The sequence below is a fragment of the Spea bombifrons genome, chromosome 5 (genome assembly GCF_027358695.1).
Source record: "Spea bombifrons isolate aSpeBom1 chromosome 5, aSpeBom1.2.pri, whole genome shotgun sequence".
Taxonomy (NCBI): domain Eukaryota; kingdom Metazoa; phylum Chordata; class Amphibia; order Anura; family Pelobatidae; genus Spea; species Spea bombifrons.
This window is the reverse complement of record NC_071091.1, coordinates 99,594,584-99,613,714: the sequence shown is the minus strand read 5'-3', so window position 1 is coordinate 99,613,714 and position 19,131 is coordinate 99,594,584. Positions and strand designations below refer to the sequence as shown.

Here is a 19,131-nt window from a genome sequence, read left to right as displayed (position 1 = left end):
AAAATGATATTATATTTTAATAGTCAGTATTCCATATGTTACTAAAACAACTGTTTCATGTACATTTTGATTTTTAGCATTCATCTACAATTGCTAAACTATTATCTAACGCGTATTTACATATTTTCCTTCTCTTCGTTAATGGTCCATATTAAGAAATGCAATTATTTTGATTACTTAAGTGTAATCAGCTCTGAAACAAAATAGTATTTAATGATGTTTTTAATGATTCTTAAGTGTTTTTCACCCCAGATGATGCGGGACTTTTTTTTGGCACTCTTCTATCTCATGTCACATTTTCTGCATCTGAGAAATACGTTTACATTTTTTTTTATTATTATTATTTTTTACAAATATACAAAAATACAACTAAAAAATAATTAAATAACTTTAAAACCTTAAAGCAGATCTCCAACTTTCCCCACTTCCCCGAGATATCATAGTTATGGTAGATTATTCATTCCCTCTATCCTGTTGTGACATTGCTGATTGGTTCAGACAGGGCTGGACCGGGGATGACGAAGCGACCATGTCACTGGCGGGTCTGGGTTCAGGTAGTGTTTATAAGGGTGTTAAGGGTGAAAGGTAAGGATTTAAGGAATCAAAATTGTTCATATAATGCTAGCTCAGCCACTCTAATACATACTGTAGATCTAGGTTTCCATAAGGTTAAAATTTTAAGCTAAATATTTCCTAAACATAACACTGCTCCTCCATACATTTCTGCCCTCATAAATACTTCCCTACTTGATCCCTACGTTCTTCCCATGGGCTAAGGCTCTTCTCCTCACTTATCACCTCTTCCTTTTCCCGTCTAAAAGATTTCACTCGGGCTGCCCCCAAATCTCTGGAATCTACTTCCACCGAACCTTCAGCATTCACCCTCCCTCATAACATTCATAAAACATCTCAAAAGCCACTTCTTCAGAGAAGCCGCACCATAACTTCCCTGTCACTGATACGGCTCCACACTACCTCACCTTTCTCTGTGCCTTATGTTTGTCACCCCATTCCCTCAAGATTGTAAGTTTGCAAGCCGGGCTCTCTCCACCTAATGTATCGGTTTGTCTTAGTCTGTCAATTCTCGTCTTGAATATATGTATTGTATTAAGCGCTGCGTAAATTGTTGGCGCTATATAAATAAAAGATAATAATAATAATAATAAATAATAATTGATTGCCAAACAAAAAACTTGAGTTTTAGGTCGTTTTTAGTAATTAGTTTAGTAAGGCTTGAAGCTATGACGGTGACAGATCAAAACGTAAGATGGGACCTATGCAAGCTGAGTATTAAACTCCAAACATGCTATTGACATTAAGCAAAATACTATCCAGCTGTATGTGATTCTTATGCTATAATTAGACACTATTTTTGATTTGAAACTACTTACAGTTCATTTGTTCTGTTTTCTTTGTCGGTTATAAAATATGACAAAGATTTAAACTCAATAAGCAGCCAACGTGGAGAGAGATCAGGTGTGATGCAATATCTCCACATAATAAAAAAAAAAAAAAAAGGGAAATATAAGTGCAATAATATGTATATATACAGCAAAAAAGTTATGTATTTTTTTTTTTAACAAAATGGCATACCGATGGGTTTAAACATTCTTCATCGTCTGAATGCCTTACTCATGTCCAGATAAATATATGTTATCTATATGGGAGAGTCCTACGTCCTATTATACCATAACCACAGCCCTAAAACAAAATACAGTGAGAGAATTGAAACATGTATAGGGTAGGCATTTGGATCCCAAATCTACGACGAGACCAAGGCCTGACTAAACATTACAGAGGGAAAAATGGATAGACTAGATCGGCCAAGTGGCTCTTATCTGCCATCAAATGTTTGTTTTTTTTTTTAACAAAAGGGTCCCTCTCTGGCCATTTCAAATGATATCGGCTAGTAAAGAAGGTAGACAGCCTGATTCCTGTCTTTGGATGCATCCCTCCGCCTTTTCTATGGCCTTTCATGGAGTCCACGATCTGTCACTATCTGACATCCACTATAATATCATTCCCAACGTGTTCCTTATCGGCTATACTTATGCATTAACAAGCTAGTTTAAATCCAATATTGAAGAATTATCCAGCTCTATAAGCCATTTTAATTCAATCAATGGAAAATATCATTACTGTATTGACTTCCATATTGTAATTATCTTGTATCTTCTGTATTATTAAGTTTCAGTATGTAATAGAAAGTGCTTAATGCTCCTTAAAAAAAATAAAAATCGGTAGAGTTACTTTTCCTAATGAAACCAAAAATCAGTATGTATTCAGGCAGCATACTTTTATCTTATTTTCTGTTAAGAATCTATCAACGTTACTTTCGTTAATCAATGTTAATTTGTAAGGAGTGGGTAATAGCCTTGAACTCTTCGTCTTAAAGTCTGTTGCTTCAGATGCTTCAAGCATAAAACCATTAGCACTAACTTCCCGCAGATAAAACAAATATATTTCGACTTTGTAAATGGGGCACGTGGTTCCATTGTGATCGAAAACCTGCAGAACACCTAAGACAGGGAGTCTGGATAATGACCCAGTCAGCCTTTTCAAATATTAATAGGCTACCATTAACTCAACACAGCTACATAATGGCACTATACAGGGGCGTAACTAGAAACCTCAGGGCCCCGGTGTGAGAATTAAGGGCCCCCCCACCCCCAACGCATCTATCCCTTTCTCACGATCTACCCACTCCCTCCCTACCCCCCTTCTCACGATCTACCCTCTACCTCCCTACCCCCCTTCTCACGATCTACCCTCTACCTCCCTACCCCACTTCTCACGATCTACCCACTCCCTCCCTACCCCCCCTTCTCAAGATCTACCCACTCCCTCCCTAACCCCCTTCTCACGATCTACCCACTCCCTCCCTACCCCCCCTTTGTAGGTCACTTACCGTCAACTCCTGTGTTGGGAGCGTGAGGCGTTTGTCTCGGGTGCCGGCGCTTCACTACTCAGCGTGAAGCGCCGACACCCGAGACAAACGCCTCACGCTCCCAACACTGCACTCTGGGCAGCGCTGAGGCAGCGGCGGGGAGCGGAGGCATCCTGGATTTCTGTCAGTCAGGGGGGTCCAAGAGTTGCCGAGCGGTCGTTTTCAGCAACCGCTCGGCACCCCTTGGGCCCCCCTGACTGGCAGAACTCCAGGGCCCGGTCGCAGTCGCGACCCCTGCGACCCCTGTAGTTCCGCCACTGGCACTATATAGATCAATTAATAATAATAATAATAAAAATACACGGGCCCGGACTGGCCATCTGACACATCCATCAAATCTTTGGTGGGCTTCTTGCCAATCATGCCCCTCAAGCTGCTAAGTGAGCATAAAAATGCAGCGTGAGGTTGGGCATATCCAGCCGTCGGCTGCACGTACATCAACATATGGTTGCCAGGGCCGCCTCGTCATTACAAATCCCTGATAATATATATATATATATATATATATATATATATATATATTTATTTATTATTATTTAATTATCACATAAGCAGTTACTGTCTTAGTGTTTGGAAAAGGAGTTGTTCAATAGCAGGGGATAAATAGGGTTTAATGCCCAGATTTTAAAAAAGGGAAAAAAAATTGCCCCATTCATATTTTTTACAGACAACGCTTAATGGTCATGTGACACAAAAGCATGCACTGATAGGCTGTTGCTATAGAAACAGAAAAAAAACGTTTCTATATTTTCATTTGATTAATTATTAAGAAACAATGAAATGACAGGTCTGTTAAGATTTATATCCTTATTTAGTTTTGACTAAATTGAACAGCCGTTAAAGAAAAAATGATTATGCAAACAGGAAGGAAAGAATAGGCGGCATCCGTGGTATACACATAAGTTGGTTTGTAATATACACATAGTGTTAATTTTTACGGTGTTACACAGGTTTATTTATTTACTGAATTGCAAAATTTGGGAAAAGTGACAAATCTGTTTAAAGGAAAAAAACGTAGCATTCGGCCTCTCCTATCCAGGTGTTTGCGGTCGCTGGCCTTAAAGTGTCAGGACCACTTTGTCATCCCCAGTCCGACCCTGGCTAAAGGCATGTTTAAATATATAATAGCTGCATAAATTGTTGGTGCTGTATAAATAAAATATAATAATAATACTAATAAAAATTACTACTAATAATAAAGCTTTTTATCAACAATGTTGGGATTATCTATGGTAAAAACAAATCAATACATTTGTTCCTTAAATTGAAGTTAAAGCTGCTAATGGAAATGTTAAAAAAAAAAATCTTTGTTTTTGTTACTTAAAATTGAAAAATATAAACCGGCTAATTGAAATTGTAATTAGTTTAATTATTTAACAATTGTTTAATTAGCTTAAGCAGTTTGTTTACAAATGTTTTTTTCTTAAGTAATTGGGGAGAAAGATTAATGCTGCCCCTTAATTTGATTCCCATGCAAAGACATCATTATAAACTCATTTTTAGATCTAATTTACTATAATAAACAAATAAAAAATACGACGTAGCTTTGTGAAGAGAGAATAACATTCACAACTGAACGATTTTCTATAGTCACTCTGTCACTTTAAAACAATGATGGTAGGACAGTCTATTTAGACACTTTTATTTGGGTCTAATTAAAAGCCACAATTTAAACCTTAGCAACTTCATTGGTATTGTTTTCATCGTGGCTACCATTTAAATTACAAATGTCACATCTTACAAATCACAGAAATCAAATTGCATAATTATGGAAGCTGTCACGGTCAGGACTACTTGCCAAGCCGTGACGGTGTGGAGGGTGTGGGCATGAAGGGGTTAATAGCACCAGGCCTCTGGATTTACTAACTTGACCCCTTAACAAGGCATAAATTACACCAAATTAACCCCCAAATCCTGCCTGTATCCCCCCAGGTAGTCTGCCACCACTCACGATTTTGATACTGGATTCGTGAGAAATCCGAATTAGAACATCAACCCACCCCGGGCAAACATATAGATATATAGATATAGATATCTATATATATCTAGAGATTATATATATATATATATATATATATATATATATATATAATCTATATATAGATATCTAGATATATATATATAGATATCTAGATATATATATATATATATAGATATATAGATATATATCTATATATCTATATTTATATATATATATATCTAGATATCCTGTAGAACTTAATAACAATACGGTAACGTGTTATCCTCTCTTAGGGTTTGTGGATATCAATACTAGAGAGAGATTACACAGTGCCACAATTACAAAAAACAAGACATACAAAATAAAAATAAAACAGCAAACAGTTCTTAAAAACAATGAGACTTAAACACAGGACCCTCACTCACGAATTTCTCCAATAAGCAGGCCTGTGGGAACTTCTTAAGTCCAGATGGTTTCTTACGATGTTGTTCCGATCAGAGTATATCATGGAGTTCTGCTTTGAGGTCGCTATATTGTCCCTAAATCAGGCTCTTTTGCAAGAAAACACCCCTCTGACCACATGTCCAATTATATGACACCTTTTCCAAGCACCATATCTCTTAATCTTCCCTTTTTAAGAGAGAAAGTTCCTCTTTGGAACCCGAATCTCTGTCCACAGTCGCATGTTCCGTCCTAGGTTGACTAGGCCTAGGATAGCAGTCCAAGAGGGTGGCATCCATATAACAGGGGCAGGTTGCCATATTCTGCGATGAGGAGCGTTGTGGCCTAGGAAACTGTTCAACCACTGTTCAAAATACTTTCTGTCCCTCTACCATCCCCTTTTGCCTTGAGCTCACAATATCCGCTGGTTATAAATATATCACAGTGTCCTATAGCTAAAAGATAAATTATTGTATATAGAAAGAGCAGAAAATCTGTTAATAAATTAAACTGGCCAAATCAAATGCATTATTCCTCTAGAAAACTACTTTTCAATTACATAAATACATATTAGTGGGTCAGATGGAGTCTTTAGTGGAAAATGATACATTTTATTGGACTTAGTAGAGTTACATAAGCTCTTGGGACTGCGGGGTCTCTTTTGCAGATGGGTTTCATTAGAATATATTTCTCCTCGATTTTCTTATTACATTACGTAATTGACAGCGTGATACGAGTACTAGAGATTTTGTAATTTAACCCTCTCTGATGTTGGGAACCCATTGACATTAAAAGAGTTAATATTTTACATTCCATAAACGTATTCTTTCTAATCTCTTCCTTCGAACAATGTTCTGCACACTGGGAACCTTCACAATGAGTTCTCAAGTTCCAAACTGGAAGGATGGTGCTAAATATTTTTTTCATTTACAGGTTATGCTGTGTCATCTTCATTTTTCTTTTTTAAACGAATAGATAAAGTGATTTGCGAAGATTTCTCCAAGACATGCTGTTTAAGATAGGCTTGATGCAAACAGTCATTTATAATTATAGTCAAACGTAATTGGGTAGGACAGCCAATATTTTCAAGGATAAAATAACATTGAAAGTAATTTTGATGCATCATGATTAACATAGCTGTACAGGATTTATAGCTTTGCAACCGGATTGTGAAGAACAGTTATTGTTGTAAAATTACAGATATTTATATACCGATTCAAACACATGACAAGATGAAGAAGCAGTCAAATTTGTGTTTGATAAAACAGAGAAATAGAAAAAGTACATATACTACAAGTAGCTGCCCTTAAACATCTATAAATATAATAATCTAGTGGCTCCTTGCTATAGAAAGGAAGACTGTTTAAGAAAACCAAGCAAAATTATATAGTTGAGTTGAATTGGTAGAGCTGTAATCAAAAGCGCTGTTCCAACTACTCTGCTATATTCTAACATTTGAATAACTATAGAAAGCATCGGAAGCATTGTTGCTGGTACTGTTGAATATCAAAATTGTCATGGGACACAAAGTAGCTCCTGGTAGGTTGTTGCCATAGAACCAGACAATGCTTCTTAAACGTTTTGTTTTGCTTTGCACGAATAGATAAACACAGTTTAAGTGGAACAGCACCTTTAAAAAAAAAATATATACATTAAGGGGAAAAAAATAATATAGGTAAAGGAGGATGATGTTTATTTCATAAGGGATGGTCAGTGAGTTAAATCTCTGGGTGGGGTTGTGACATTTGGCCACACTCTCTCTCTGCCCTGGTCTAACCCACACCCTATTGCCATCAGATATGATTTTGGTCTGGCCTCAACCCTATGTATTGGCCATGAAGTAGAAGAAACCCAATCAAATTTTCTATGTCGTACTGCATGGGTGGGATGGTCAAATTTATTATAATGAATGCCGGCCAAGAGTTGGAAGAAGACATGTTTTCTATATTAAGTGGAATGGATAGGATGGTAACATTTCTTAAAATGAGCTTACAAGATCACACCACTCGTCCAGAAATTTAGAAGATCCTTGTCCTTCAATCTTTCCATTACATGTACAAAGAGTTTAATTTAAAGGGGTGGCTTTGGCTTATACATAGGATTTTAAATGTAGTACTGTATCATATCTTCCATTGCTATTTTATTCGATTTGATTCCACCAAAATTTGGGCTATTTTTGCAAATGTTATTAAGACTTTTCCCGGGGATTTAACTTACCTTTCTGCTTCTGTAAGAGGAAATGGTCCTCCATATTAAATGAGTGGATCTACCATCTGTTTTTTGTTGTTAATGAAAGTGTTAAATTTGACTTGTGGTTTGTATGTTGTTCAAACGGGATACTCATGTATATATGTATGTATGTATATATATATATATATATATATATGATACATAAACCTGTGTAACTATATAACCTAGAACATAGAGTACAGCATCAGCCTGGGTATCGGGAAGAAACTGTAGTAACCACAACCTATTGAATGTGCAAATAAGTAGAAATTGAAGGGAAACTCACAAATAATGCAGACAATAAAAAACATAAGACACATCTAAGATTTAAAGCCTTGCCTTAGTTGGGGAGTGAATAATCTGTTGACCTTCTTGCAGAATGTGTAGGACTAATTCCTTCCCATTCTTAGGAAGCAGTGATCAATCAGTAATCATTGATTGGTTTGTAAGGAACTAATGGCATATTCGCTTAAGTGTTAAACACCAGGACTGGTAATTTTGTAATCTTTTATAATCATATTGGTTGAGGTTGAATCATTTATTTTCCAGTTTCTTCCACATATTTCCACCCGGAAATACAAGCTGCATTAGACACATTTAAGTGCTACGGCGGCAGATGTATAATACATAATAATGCTTTGGGGAGCACTGAGGCTCCACCATACCTCCACCCCCCAACCTCTCCTAAGATAAGAGGGTATTAATTTGTTAAAATAAATAAGTACCACAGGTAGGGGAGGACAACATACATTGAACTCAACCCAAAGGCTGCAGCCTCTAAAATAAAGGCATTTTTGACTTACTGATAATGCTTTTCAGTGCCAATTAACAGCATCAAGATCTTATTGTCATCTTTTAAAATACAATAGACAAAATAAATGACTCAAAAATGATTTCTCGTTCCACGGGATTGCGTTCAAGTATTAGGAAGAAGACTATGATTAAAGCAATACACGTCTAAGTACGATGGAGAGTGGTGGAAATGCTTTAACCTCTGAGAGGAAGAGTACATTTGTACAAACAGTTTCAAATATCTCACAGCAAGATGGTATTATTTGTCAATAAGAAATATTACAGCACTAGTTGAAATATTATTATAAAACTGGGACCCTCCCAGCAATTAGGAGAGACTCTGCCATGGATAATTTTAAATGATGCCTGAAGCCCGTCTCGCACCGTGAAGCGGTGTAAAGCTTTGAGAGTCTCCCAGTGCTGGAAGTGACCTGAGCGTAATCTGTTCCACTCCTATTTTATTGTCAATATTTTTGTGTATACTATCTGCATGACATCATACATTGAGCAAAAGTATCATTGCTGTATGTTAACCCCGGTCTGTCCACACAGGTATGTGCAGTCTTAGGTTAAAACAAAACTACCGAAAAAGTTCTTTTTAATCTAACTTAGCTTTATTTTAGATACATCAGGGAGACAGCATTTATCGGGCGTTGCTTTGCAGGATTTTGTTGATGTATTTGATGTATCCCTCAGGGAACGTCATCTTTCTCTTTCGAATGGGAGCCGCCTTCTTCTTTTCGTAAGCCGCGGTAACGCCCTGCAGGTCGCTTGATTGTCTCTTCTGCTTGTAAAATGAAGCGCGCCTCTTCCACTTACGCTTCATCTTCATAGCGAGAGCACCTGGAAGCAAACTCCAGCTTTTAGATGGATTGTGATGTCATGAGCTAAGGCTATTTTTTCCCCTTTTTTACACTTATGGATTTGAGGAATTTTTGCACTTTTCCTATCTTATTTTCAATCAACATCTCCCCTGCCTCATTTAGTTTAAGCACACAAATCATATTTTGTATGACAAACCATACAAAATGCATAGATATAGATAAACAATCATTAGTATGATTTTTTTTCACAAAAAATGGAATAAAAATAAGAGACAAGCTGATACTATATTGCTGTATAGTGTAGATATTTGACTATATACCATGATATGTTGTGATTTGTATTATCATTATATGGTTAAAATTTGACCATGTACACTTTTTTTCTTACCTAAAATCTGCACGAGGAAACTTCTTCCTAAAACTCCCACCCCAATCCAACGATGAAAAGAAAAAGGGGGAGAATGAACCCTTTAGGGTAAACAAATTTGTGCAAATGCACAAAGACTGCAGATCATCCAATAATAGTGATCAAACAGCAAAAAAATCAAATGTATTTTAAGAAATGGCTTAGAGTTCGCTACAGTATGTCTGTCTGCCTCTCTGCCTTACAACCAGAGTGATGCACAGAACACCGACGGGCATTGTGACACAACGCTGACATCGGGCATTGTTTACTGATGTTGCCCTTGACAACATGCATGTGATTGGCTCCTCCAGCAGGCAAATGCACCTATTGGCTGTTCCCATTTGCCACTGGGCATCTAGAATTGTGTTTTTTGGTGGCCTTTTTATGGAAGTAAATAAAATAGACCGAATCTTAACTCCTCGGCATCCATGTGTACTGGACAAAGAGGACAGGCTCTGCCACACCGACACCCAAACACACGCACCAGCACAGGCTCTGCCACACTGACAGCCAGACACACCAAGACATATCCTGATGGGCTACAATAAAAAAAAAAACACACTGCTTTTTGTTGCTTCCTCCTTCTGTGTCTTTGTCCCCTTGTGTATCACCCCCAGCCAGCCCCACATTTTGTAGTTATGCCACCCGGACCCCTTCCTTTGGTATCATGTGAGACCTTAGAGCTACTGAGACCCCTTTAAAAATGGGTGACCCATATCCTCCCAACTCTTTTTTTAATATCATTTATGTACCTTTTCCCCGATCACCTGCCTGCTTCTCGCTGTGTGCGCTCCTCTAATTACTCCTCCATGGCACTGACTCTAATCCTGTGAAGAGCCTCACTGAGGCATTAGGCCACACGGTGTCCACAAGCCGGCCTCTTTTCGTTAGGTTGTGGTTAATGACGGTTGTATCGGCTGCTTGGAACCGGCTTCACCGGCCCCTTGGACTGGCCATCCCACTGGGAGATCTCCCTCTGGGAAATCAACCCGTGAACTCTTTCTTATTCCCACTCTGTATTACAGAGCAACGCCAACTTTCAATATTTTCTCTGTACCGAAGTGTTATTACAGCATCACAGTCCAATTAATTTTTGTGACATAAACATACGCCAGGAGATTCATGAGAAGAAAGCATTATTTGTAGGACAGACATTGCATTCAGTGCAACTCCCAAAAGAAAAAAGGACGTCCAGGAACCATTTATAGTATTTAAATTACTTACAAGGCCTATCTATACCTTATTTTGATTCATATAGTATCGTTCTATTGGGTTGTGGCCTTAATGTGTTTGCTTCATAGTTGTGTTTAATAGTCCCGTAGGGTGAGGGGAAAGTATGGGAGACATCCACGCCTACAGGTATTTCTTTAATTTCAAATTAAACTTGAATCACAGCCCAAATTTTAAATTTTCATAATTTCTCATCACCTTGAAGACAACTACCAATCACTTGTATTTTAATTGATGATAAGGTTATGGTATTAATTAAATACCATTGTGAAAACTTTCTCATTGTCTTTTTTTTTTTTTTGTATGTTCCATTGAATTCTGAGGTTCAAGTATTCAATACATTAAGCAGAATTCAGAAATGTATTGATGTGTTACTTTTAATGAAGATGACGGAGATAAATATATCACAAGTGATTGAATGGTATCCTCACTTATATTGCAATAAAAAATAATACAAATAAAACCATTGATACAGTATCTGAGATAAATGATGAAATCTCACTAATATCACGAAATATAATAAGTAAAATCTGATTTTTGTTTTATGTTTCAGGCTCACAGGATTTCATCTTCCAGCTCCTGTAATGAGTACAGGATCTGTATTTTCTTTACGTTTGACAAGCGATTTTGCAGTTAGTGCCCATGGCTTCAAAATATACTACGAAGGTAAGCCCTGTGACGTTTCCTATTTAAATGCATTATTAACAAATCAACTGACATATCGTGATTTCGTTTGTTCCGAGATAAACATTGCAAACGTATATAATCCTCGATTCATGCCACGATTTTACGCTCTTAATATTAATATATCTGATCATTTTTTTATCAGAATATATCGTCCATGTGGGTTTACAATGTGAATATTCCCAGCTTACCAAATTGGCTCTCAATTAATTAAAGTATGCCACTTTTTAAGTCCTAAACGTATTAGCCAAATATCTACCAAGTGTAACACTTTGGTTCATTGAACTTGGATATATCTCCCTATAGGGACTCTACTCTGGACTATCTTCATTGTTGAATTACCGCTGTTGCAGAGTTATCATCATTATTATTATTATTTATTGATTTATATTGCACTGTATAATGGTTTCACTAAACTGTCTGGCGCAGAACTAGACTGGTGAACTGGCAAGTGATCAATAGACCAGTAGCCGATGGTGCTTTACTGCTGCCCTAGATGCCAGTGAGGGCCTTCTGTTTGGCCACCGTGTGGATGCTTGCAGTGGAACGTATCTCAGGGCCACTTTTCTTCCCAAGTCCGGCCATGGTTTAGAGTTTATTCGCCCATGTTGTAGTCTTCACTCCTTGCTTTTCGCTTTGAATTTTGAAGGCCATAAGAATTTGACCATCCCCCCCCCAACTATGTGCTGTGCAGAAGATGTGTTAAGTATCTACTAAAGTATCTTTATTATTTTGTTAACATTTTAAAGAATATATATCACAAAGTGTGTCTATACGCACATTCATTTGTGAGGCTGTGTTTTTGTCGTACGTTTGTACTTATTTTTAAAGTCAACGTTCAAGGCATTTTGTCAAAAATGTCTGTTTGAAAACATAGATTCAATTGTGCTTATCTTTATGTTTTTACCTTCTGTAATGTTGACTATAAAGGGCACTGAAATGTTTATTCAACATTCTCTGTGACGGCGCTGGAATTCTTTGAGACAATCCTCCATCTCTTCTCCCGTCTGATCAGAATTAAAGCTGTTAGAGAAGATCAATCGGCCAGTTAGTGGATGAATGATTTTAACATGTTCACCTACCTTCATTAGGCAAAATGATTTCCAATGCTTTATCGGATGATCATCCTAAGGAGGGAGCTTATGATCTTGGAAACATTACCATAATGCTTTTCCAATGTCGGGAAAATGCCATTTAGCAAATGGGGCCCATAAAATTGTACTTATGTGAAATGCCACTAGCTTTAGCAAGAGACCCCTTAAATCCATAAATCACGTATGACTTCTAACCTGCTTTATCGCACACCCATTCCCATCGGTACCGTATAAGACACGCAGACTCTTCCCTGCAGCATAACACATGCATGTTGTCTTGTACCAATAATGTTTTCTCCAAACTACATGATTATTTTGGCCTGAGCGGGGAGCTTCTGACAGCATCTACTGACCTTTATAAAACTCACAACTTCATCTTTTGGGTATAGAAATTGATTTTTTTGTTTCCTTCTAGATATGTAAAGACGCAGGCACTGCATCTTAATAGCTTATCTAGAAAAGTATGTGGAATACCTCAATAAGAGTTCTGTTCTGAACCCTAGGCCTCTTATCAAGTTAGTAATAAATAATAATAATATTTTTTTTATAAATTGCCAACAATGTACCTAGAATTTATTAGACTATATTCTTAGAATATATTACATACATTCAAAGGATATGACATATCTAGAAAACCACAAACAGAGAAAGTTAGGTAAGGAGGACTGTTTTGTATCATTATGCTGAGCGTTTATTGTATTTAAAGAATGAAAAAGGGAATTGAAAATTTAATCCTGATTGCCGTCGTATTTTATATTCAAGCAACTGATATCTCCCATTGCAGGAATTCTTTTCATACAATAAAAATGTTATGATTTTAGCATCTAAATATCACAGTTACAGTGTACAGAAACCCTGTATAGTGTATGGCAACTTTTCTGTAAGTAAAGGCAAAGTCTTCATAAATCAAATCACAATAAATATGAGGCAATATATCCAGTTAATTTTTTATGTTTAATTCTAAAATGCGTGTTGATGTCTGTGATTCATTATCGCCCCATAAAAAAAGATAACTTGCCAAACCTAAGATAGAGGCAAAGTGCCTTGGCAGATTAATGTTAAAAGATGACGCTTGAAATGTTTCTCTGAGGATGTGCCTAGATAAAGAGAAGTCTGCTTCATGAAAGATACTTTAATTCCATCGCCATTCCATTGCATGTAACTTAAACCTAACGCTCTACAGAGTAACCTGTGAATATTCTGTTTGGGACTAAAGACTCTTAAGATCAACCTTTTCAACCATTAAATAGAATTGACATTTCGGACCGCACCATAATAAAGTATTATTTTTGAATGAAGACCTGTGGGTGTGAATCTCCATTTCTGGACTTTGCAGATAGATCATTAGACGCCCAATGATATACGTTCTAGATGACAGCTAGATATGTACATTCCCTCACTGTATTAGCCCGTACTACTTCTGCTGGAAGGCTGCTTCACTTATCTGCCACCCTTTCAATTAGGTAAAACATCCTTACATCTAAAATACCTGTAATGTACACTATACTATAAAAATATCAAAGCTCCCTATACACGAGTACATTAAACTGAAGCATCAGAGAGAGCAATCATATGAATTCAATGCCATGGGTTCTAGAGAAGTGAAATTAACAGAGACAGTTTGGAAGGACAAAGGGTTAGCCGAGAGAACACAGGGTTCTTGAGTGCACGTCTGACATGAGATAACGTGTGAAATCTGAAGACATGAAGGGAATTGAAGTTTAAAAACAAGACTGACCTTGCTGAGTTTATAAAATAACATATGTTAAACAAAATACGAAATATTGAATTGAAAAAAAAAAAAAAGTGAAAATTGACAAGAAATGTACAAATTAAGAAATGTATTCATTTTGACCGCATGTGAATTAACCTTATTTAGCCTACGTAGGTCATAAATAAAATATTATTCAAACACACCTGTTTGCGCTTAGGAAAATGTTTCTTCCATCTCTTACTTAATAAATCTTACACCAGGCTTTTTCTTTGATACAATATATATATATATACATATATATATATATATATATATATATATATATATATATACACACACACACACATACATACATACTTTTTCAGTGTATTTGTAAAGATTATTAAACAATATGCCGTCAAGTTACTAATAGTATATGTATCTGCCTTGATGAAACCAGGAGTGTTGCTAGGCCATTAGGTAGGGAGTGGCTAACCAGAGTTAAGAGTGGCCCAGAGACCCATGGAAGCAGCACTTTACCTTGAGATTCTTGGTCATATACAGAGAGTTCCACATATTGGAACTGTCAGTAAAATCCATTTATAAATAGAGCTTATTTAAAATAACAACATGATAGATATTTGTGCTGAATGTATGGGTCTTGAATGCATTGCTTCTGAATGCCTTAAATTGTAAAAGGGCAAAAAATATAACTTCTTTGTGTGTTTGAATAGTCATTGACTTGAAAACAAATGGATAACAAGAAACAAAAATCAATTGTCTGTTATGAGGTGGTGCAACAGAACTAAAACTTACTCAAGACTTAAACATACTATAAAACTCATGATCTGTTACATATCCTTGACTTATCTCTGTCTCCTCTTATCTCTGTCTCCAACAAATTATGGTGGGATCATGGTCATTGATATGTGATTTTAACTAGACTTTTATCTTCACATATTAAATTATGTATTTTAATTTTTTCCTTTCCACCTGATACATCCTTACATGTGGACTATGTTCCTTCTCTAGCGAGATCCTATCTGTACTTGGCTACCTACAGTATACAGTGGTGAAGAGCTGCTTCACTTGGTTATCTAAGTATCTTCAATGTACATTCAGGGGCGTGACATATGGACTTTCCCTGCCTTACTTGGTAACTAGGCTCTGGCTACCTGCCTTCATCAAAGGTGGGGTAAGCTGTGTGGGGGAACATAAATTAGCAACATACATGAGCAGGTCTAGCCCCAAACACATTCAATTTGTATGGGGATAGGATGGGAAAAGTGTAGCTGTTACTAAGAGGACTGACCAAATGGAGAAGGGACGGTTCACCTGGTGTCTCCAGGAGTAACCCAAGGAGTTCTCATGTATGCTCCCTGCCCAGGTTCCTGCTAATCACATCATGCCTAATCAATGTGCTTTTTTAGCTTTTTTTTAGTGTTATAACCATACCTGGAAACTTTCAGAAATCACTCACCCTGTGACTGAAAAAGAAAAACTATACATGTCTGATTTTGCCACAACAGACATCTAATAAGACCAGCCTGCACTAGAAATTAAATTGAAAAAAAGCAATCTGCACACAGGTAACAATAGTCTTTGAACCTCCAGTAATGCTGATTTTTCATCTGTGCCACATAAGCTGCTGTTCTGCTCTGACAACCGACAGCAACCATTATTTAAAAAATAACTATTGACACGGTACTTAAGGAGTTAACCCGCATGAAAGTTTTAAAAGACTTAATCTAAGGGGGCAATAAATACGTCACTCGCTCTCCAATACAAGGACAAACATAAATCCAAAAGAACTGTTTTTCTGCACTCTCAAAGGGTAATATATATATCAAGGGTTTAGAATTAATGTATTTTGTGTAGAAGATACATCATTGACTATATTAATCACGGGATAAATAAGGTAGAATAATCAATAAATAGAGCACAGTAACTGTAATCCATTTATTAAATCTAAATAGGTATAATTCATTCAGCTAAAGTAAAATTCTTGAAAAGGGCTAAATGAATCAAACACTCAACTGACAAAATCAGATCACAATCAATTAATAGGCAAAATTCATCAACTGTACAAAACAAGTGAAATGGTTTGATCTCACCCAATTTGAAGGCAGACAGCCCAGTATTTGATTCATTATTTCATCAACTATTTATTATTACAAGTGGGTGCATTTTAAGTGAAAAATTAAAATACTACAATTTTGAGGCCAAATTTTTAAGTGTAAATATTTAACAGTATTTTTTAAGGGTCATACCATAATCTTTTCCTTTACACTATACAAATAGTTATAGGAACATGTAACTGCATATTAAATTGAAGACAGATCAATAATTCGTTACCTATGTTATTCCCAAGGTAAAATTTGGACCAAGGCTTTTAATTATTCTTTATTTTTTATATCTTTTTTTTTTACCCGCTAATGGATAAAAATAGTGAATAGGTTATTTTTTTTTTGGTTTTATTACCGTGCAACTGAAAATAATGCCTCTCATGTTCAAGCATTAAGCTGTAGCTGCTTTGAACCCAGTTTCTATGATTCAGAAACTAATTTTAAACCTACAAATGTGATTAAATTGCATCTACAGCTGTCAGCTTATCACAGTAGGTGGCTGAAAAAGTAAATTGCGGTAATGGAGGTATATTGTCTGTTGCATCTCTTTGGTGTGTGTGTGTTTTTTTTTCCCACTGTCAAATAGGGGGTCAAAAGGAAATATTTAGTGTCCGAGAATACCTGCTATTAATAAAACCAGTAGATGTTTTGATATCGGATGATTAGCGAGGAAGTGCTGTTAAAGATGATGGAGCGTGAAGGACAGGGGACATTAGAAGCAGGTTTTATACAGAATAGTATGTGTCGCAAGTGACAATAGGGAAGACACATTTAATGTCTTAGCTTGGAGCAATGATGCATAGATGAGAGAGTTTAAAAAAGGATATACCCTTCTAAAATTGATGTGTATAAAGTAGTGATTATTATTAATCCAGGTTGCTTACTTTGTGTCTGGATGTTTGGCTGGTTGCAGGTAATTCATGTAAGAAAATCAAAGCAATTTTCATATGAAGTGCAGCCAGGGCCGGCCCAAGGCAAAATGCTGCCTGGGGCGAATTTTAAAATGCCGCCCCCCCCTTATCTACCCTTCCTCTCCCTCCGTCCCTGCCGACCCCCCCATTATCTACCCTTCCTCTTCCTCCGTCCCTGCCCCCCCCCCATTATCTACCCTTCCTCTCCCTCCCTATTATCTACCCTTACCCCCCACCCTTGTACTTACCTTTCAGCAGTCCTGCGGCGAGTCTCCCTGTTCGGTCTCGGTGCCGGCGTGTAATACTGAGCGCCGGAAATGAGGTAATCTTCCGGCACTCAGCATTACAATCCGGCACCGAGACCGAACAGGGAGACTCGCCGCAGAGGAGAGAGAGAGAGAGGGGCGCCGAGCGGGTACTGACAGCTTGGTAAGCGAAAACCACTCGGGCCCCTTTCTCTCTTTCGCTTTAAAAAGAAAGAAAAAAAGGGCTTGGGGCCGGCAAAGTGCCGCCTGGAGCGGTTGCCCCACTCGGCTCCATTGTCGGGCCGGCCCACAAGAAATTGTATTTAATCTATAAACAAGACAAAAGTTGTGGGGGGGGGTGGCAGAGGCAGGAAAATACAAAAACGACATAGGTCATAGGTCAGTTTGCTTTAACTCCTTAGACACCTATAATGATTGTAATATATCTTTTTAGTATTAGGGTTTTAGCATGCTCCCTAAGGTGCCTGACATGTTTTTTTTTAACCTGCATGTTCTTGCGCAAAACTAAACAAAATTTTAAGTTGTAGGTACTCACATGCACTCACCGGCAACTCACATTTTAGTTTAGTTTTAGTAGTTTTTGCAAGTGTGACCTCAGACTTCTTAGTCTACAACTAGAAGATCAGAGGCTTGGATGTAATTTAAGGAAGCTACAGGCTCCCAGTAGAAGTGGTATTTATCATTATATAGGATTTTAAAAAAGACAAAATTGCTTTAAATGCATTCATCCTTATATTAATATATAGGGTAGGCTCGTTTATTATGGATTTATTTTCCTTTTGCTGTTTTAATTTAAAGTGAAATTTATAAAACAACAATATACCTCATTGATGAAATAAAAGGCTTAGAAATGATTGAATTTTGCCAAATTATGTCAGAAGGTTAACATTTTATTATTATGACACCAAGGTTCAAATTCGTACTTACCAATGGGTTTATCGTTTTTAATTAACAGGCAATGGAAACGCCTCACTGGCACCAAACATTGTTTTTCCGCATTGTTATGTCCCACGAGAAACTAAAGAAAGAGATACACTGAGATATAATATATCAGGATGCCTGGAAGGTCCTAATTAGTTCAAGTTATATTGCTGCCTACCTGTCATAATAACTTGTTAAATTGCGAAAAGGAACAAACCTGCTTTCATAATTATTTTCACAAATAACCCAGTATTAGCAGAAAAAAACCCATGAAACTACTGTATCATTTACAGTGACTAATTAGTCGGTGACTAATTTACCTAAGAGCTGTACATCGGTACAAGTTCACATCCTAAGTTAAGAGACTTGCAGTATGCATTTACAGATAGTTGGTGTAAGCCCTAAGGAGCAATGGCAGTCTTCTACCAGTGACAGAGCTTTTAATACTACAGGAAGAGAAAGAGACCAAAATACTTCAAGGGACAATACAGGTAAACTTATAACATTTTACAAGGCCAAATGATTTATTGAGTTTCAGTAAAAGCATGTTACGCATATCTAACAAATAATGCAATTCTTTAAACATGGACCTCTGTGTGATTTAAAA

General features: G+C 36.9%; 1 protein-coding gene across 1 annotated transcript in view; it reads left to right on the top strand.

Annotated features, from left to right (window-relative positions):
• The window catches only part of CSMD3 (CUB and Sushi multiple domains 3), a 445,444-nt gene that overhangs the window by 75,010 nt on the left and 351,303 nt on the right, over positions 1-19,131 (top strand). Inside the window, exon 3 of the mRNA XM_053466566.1 lies at positions 11,383-11,495. Within this exon, the coding sequence (XP_053322541.1) occupies positions 11,383-11,495 (113 nt within the window). The remainder of the gene's footprint in view (positions 1-11,382; positions 11,496-19,131) is intronic.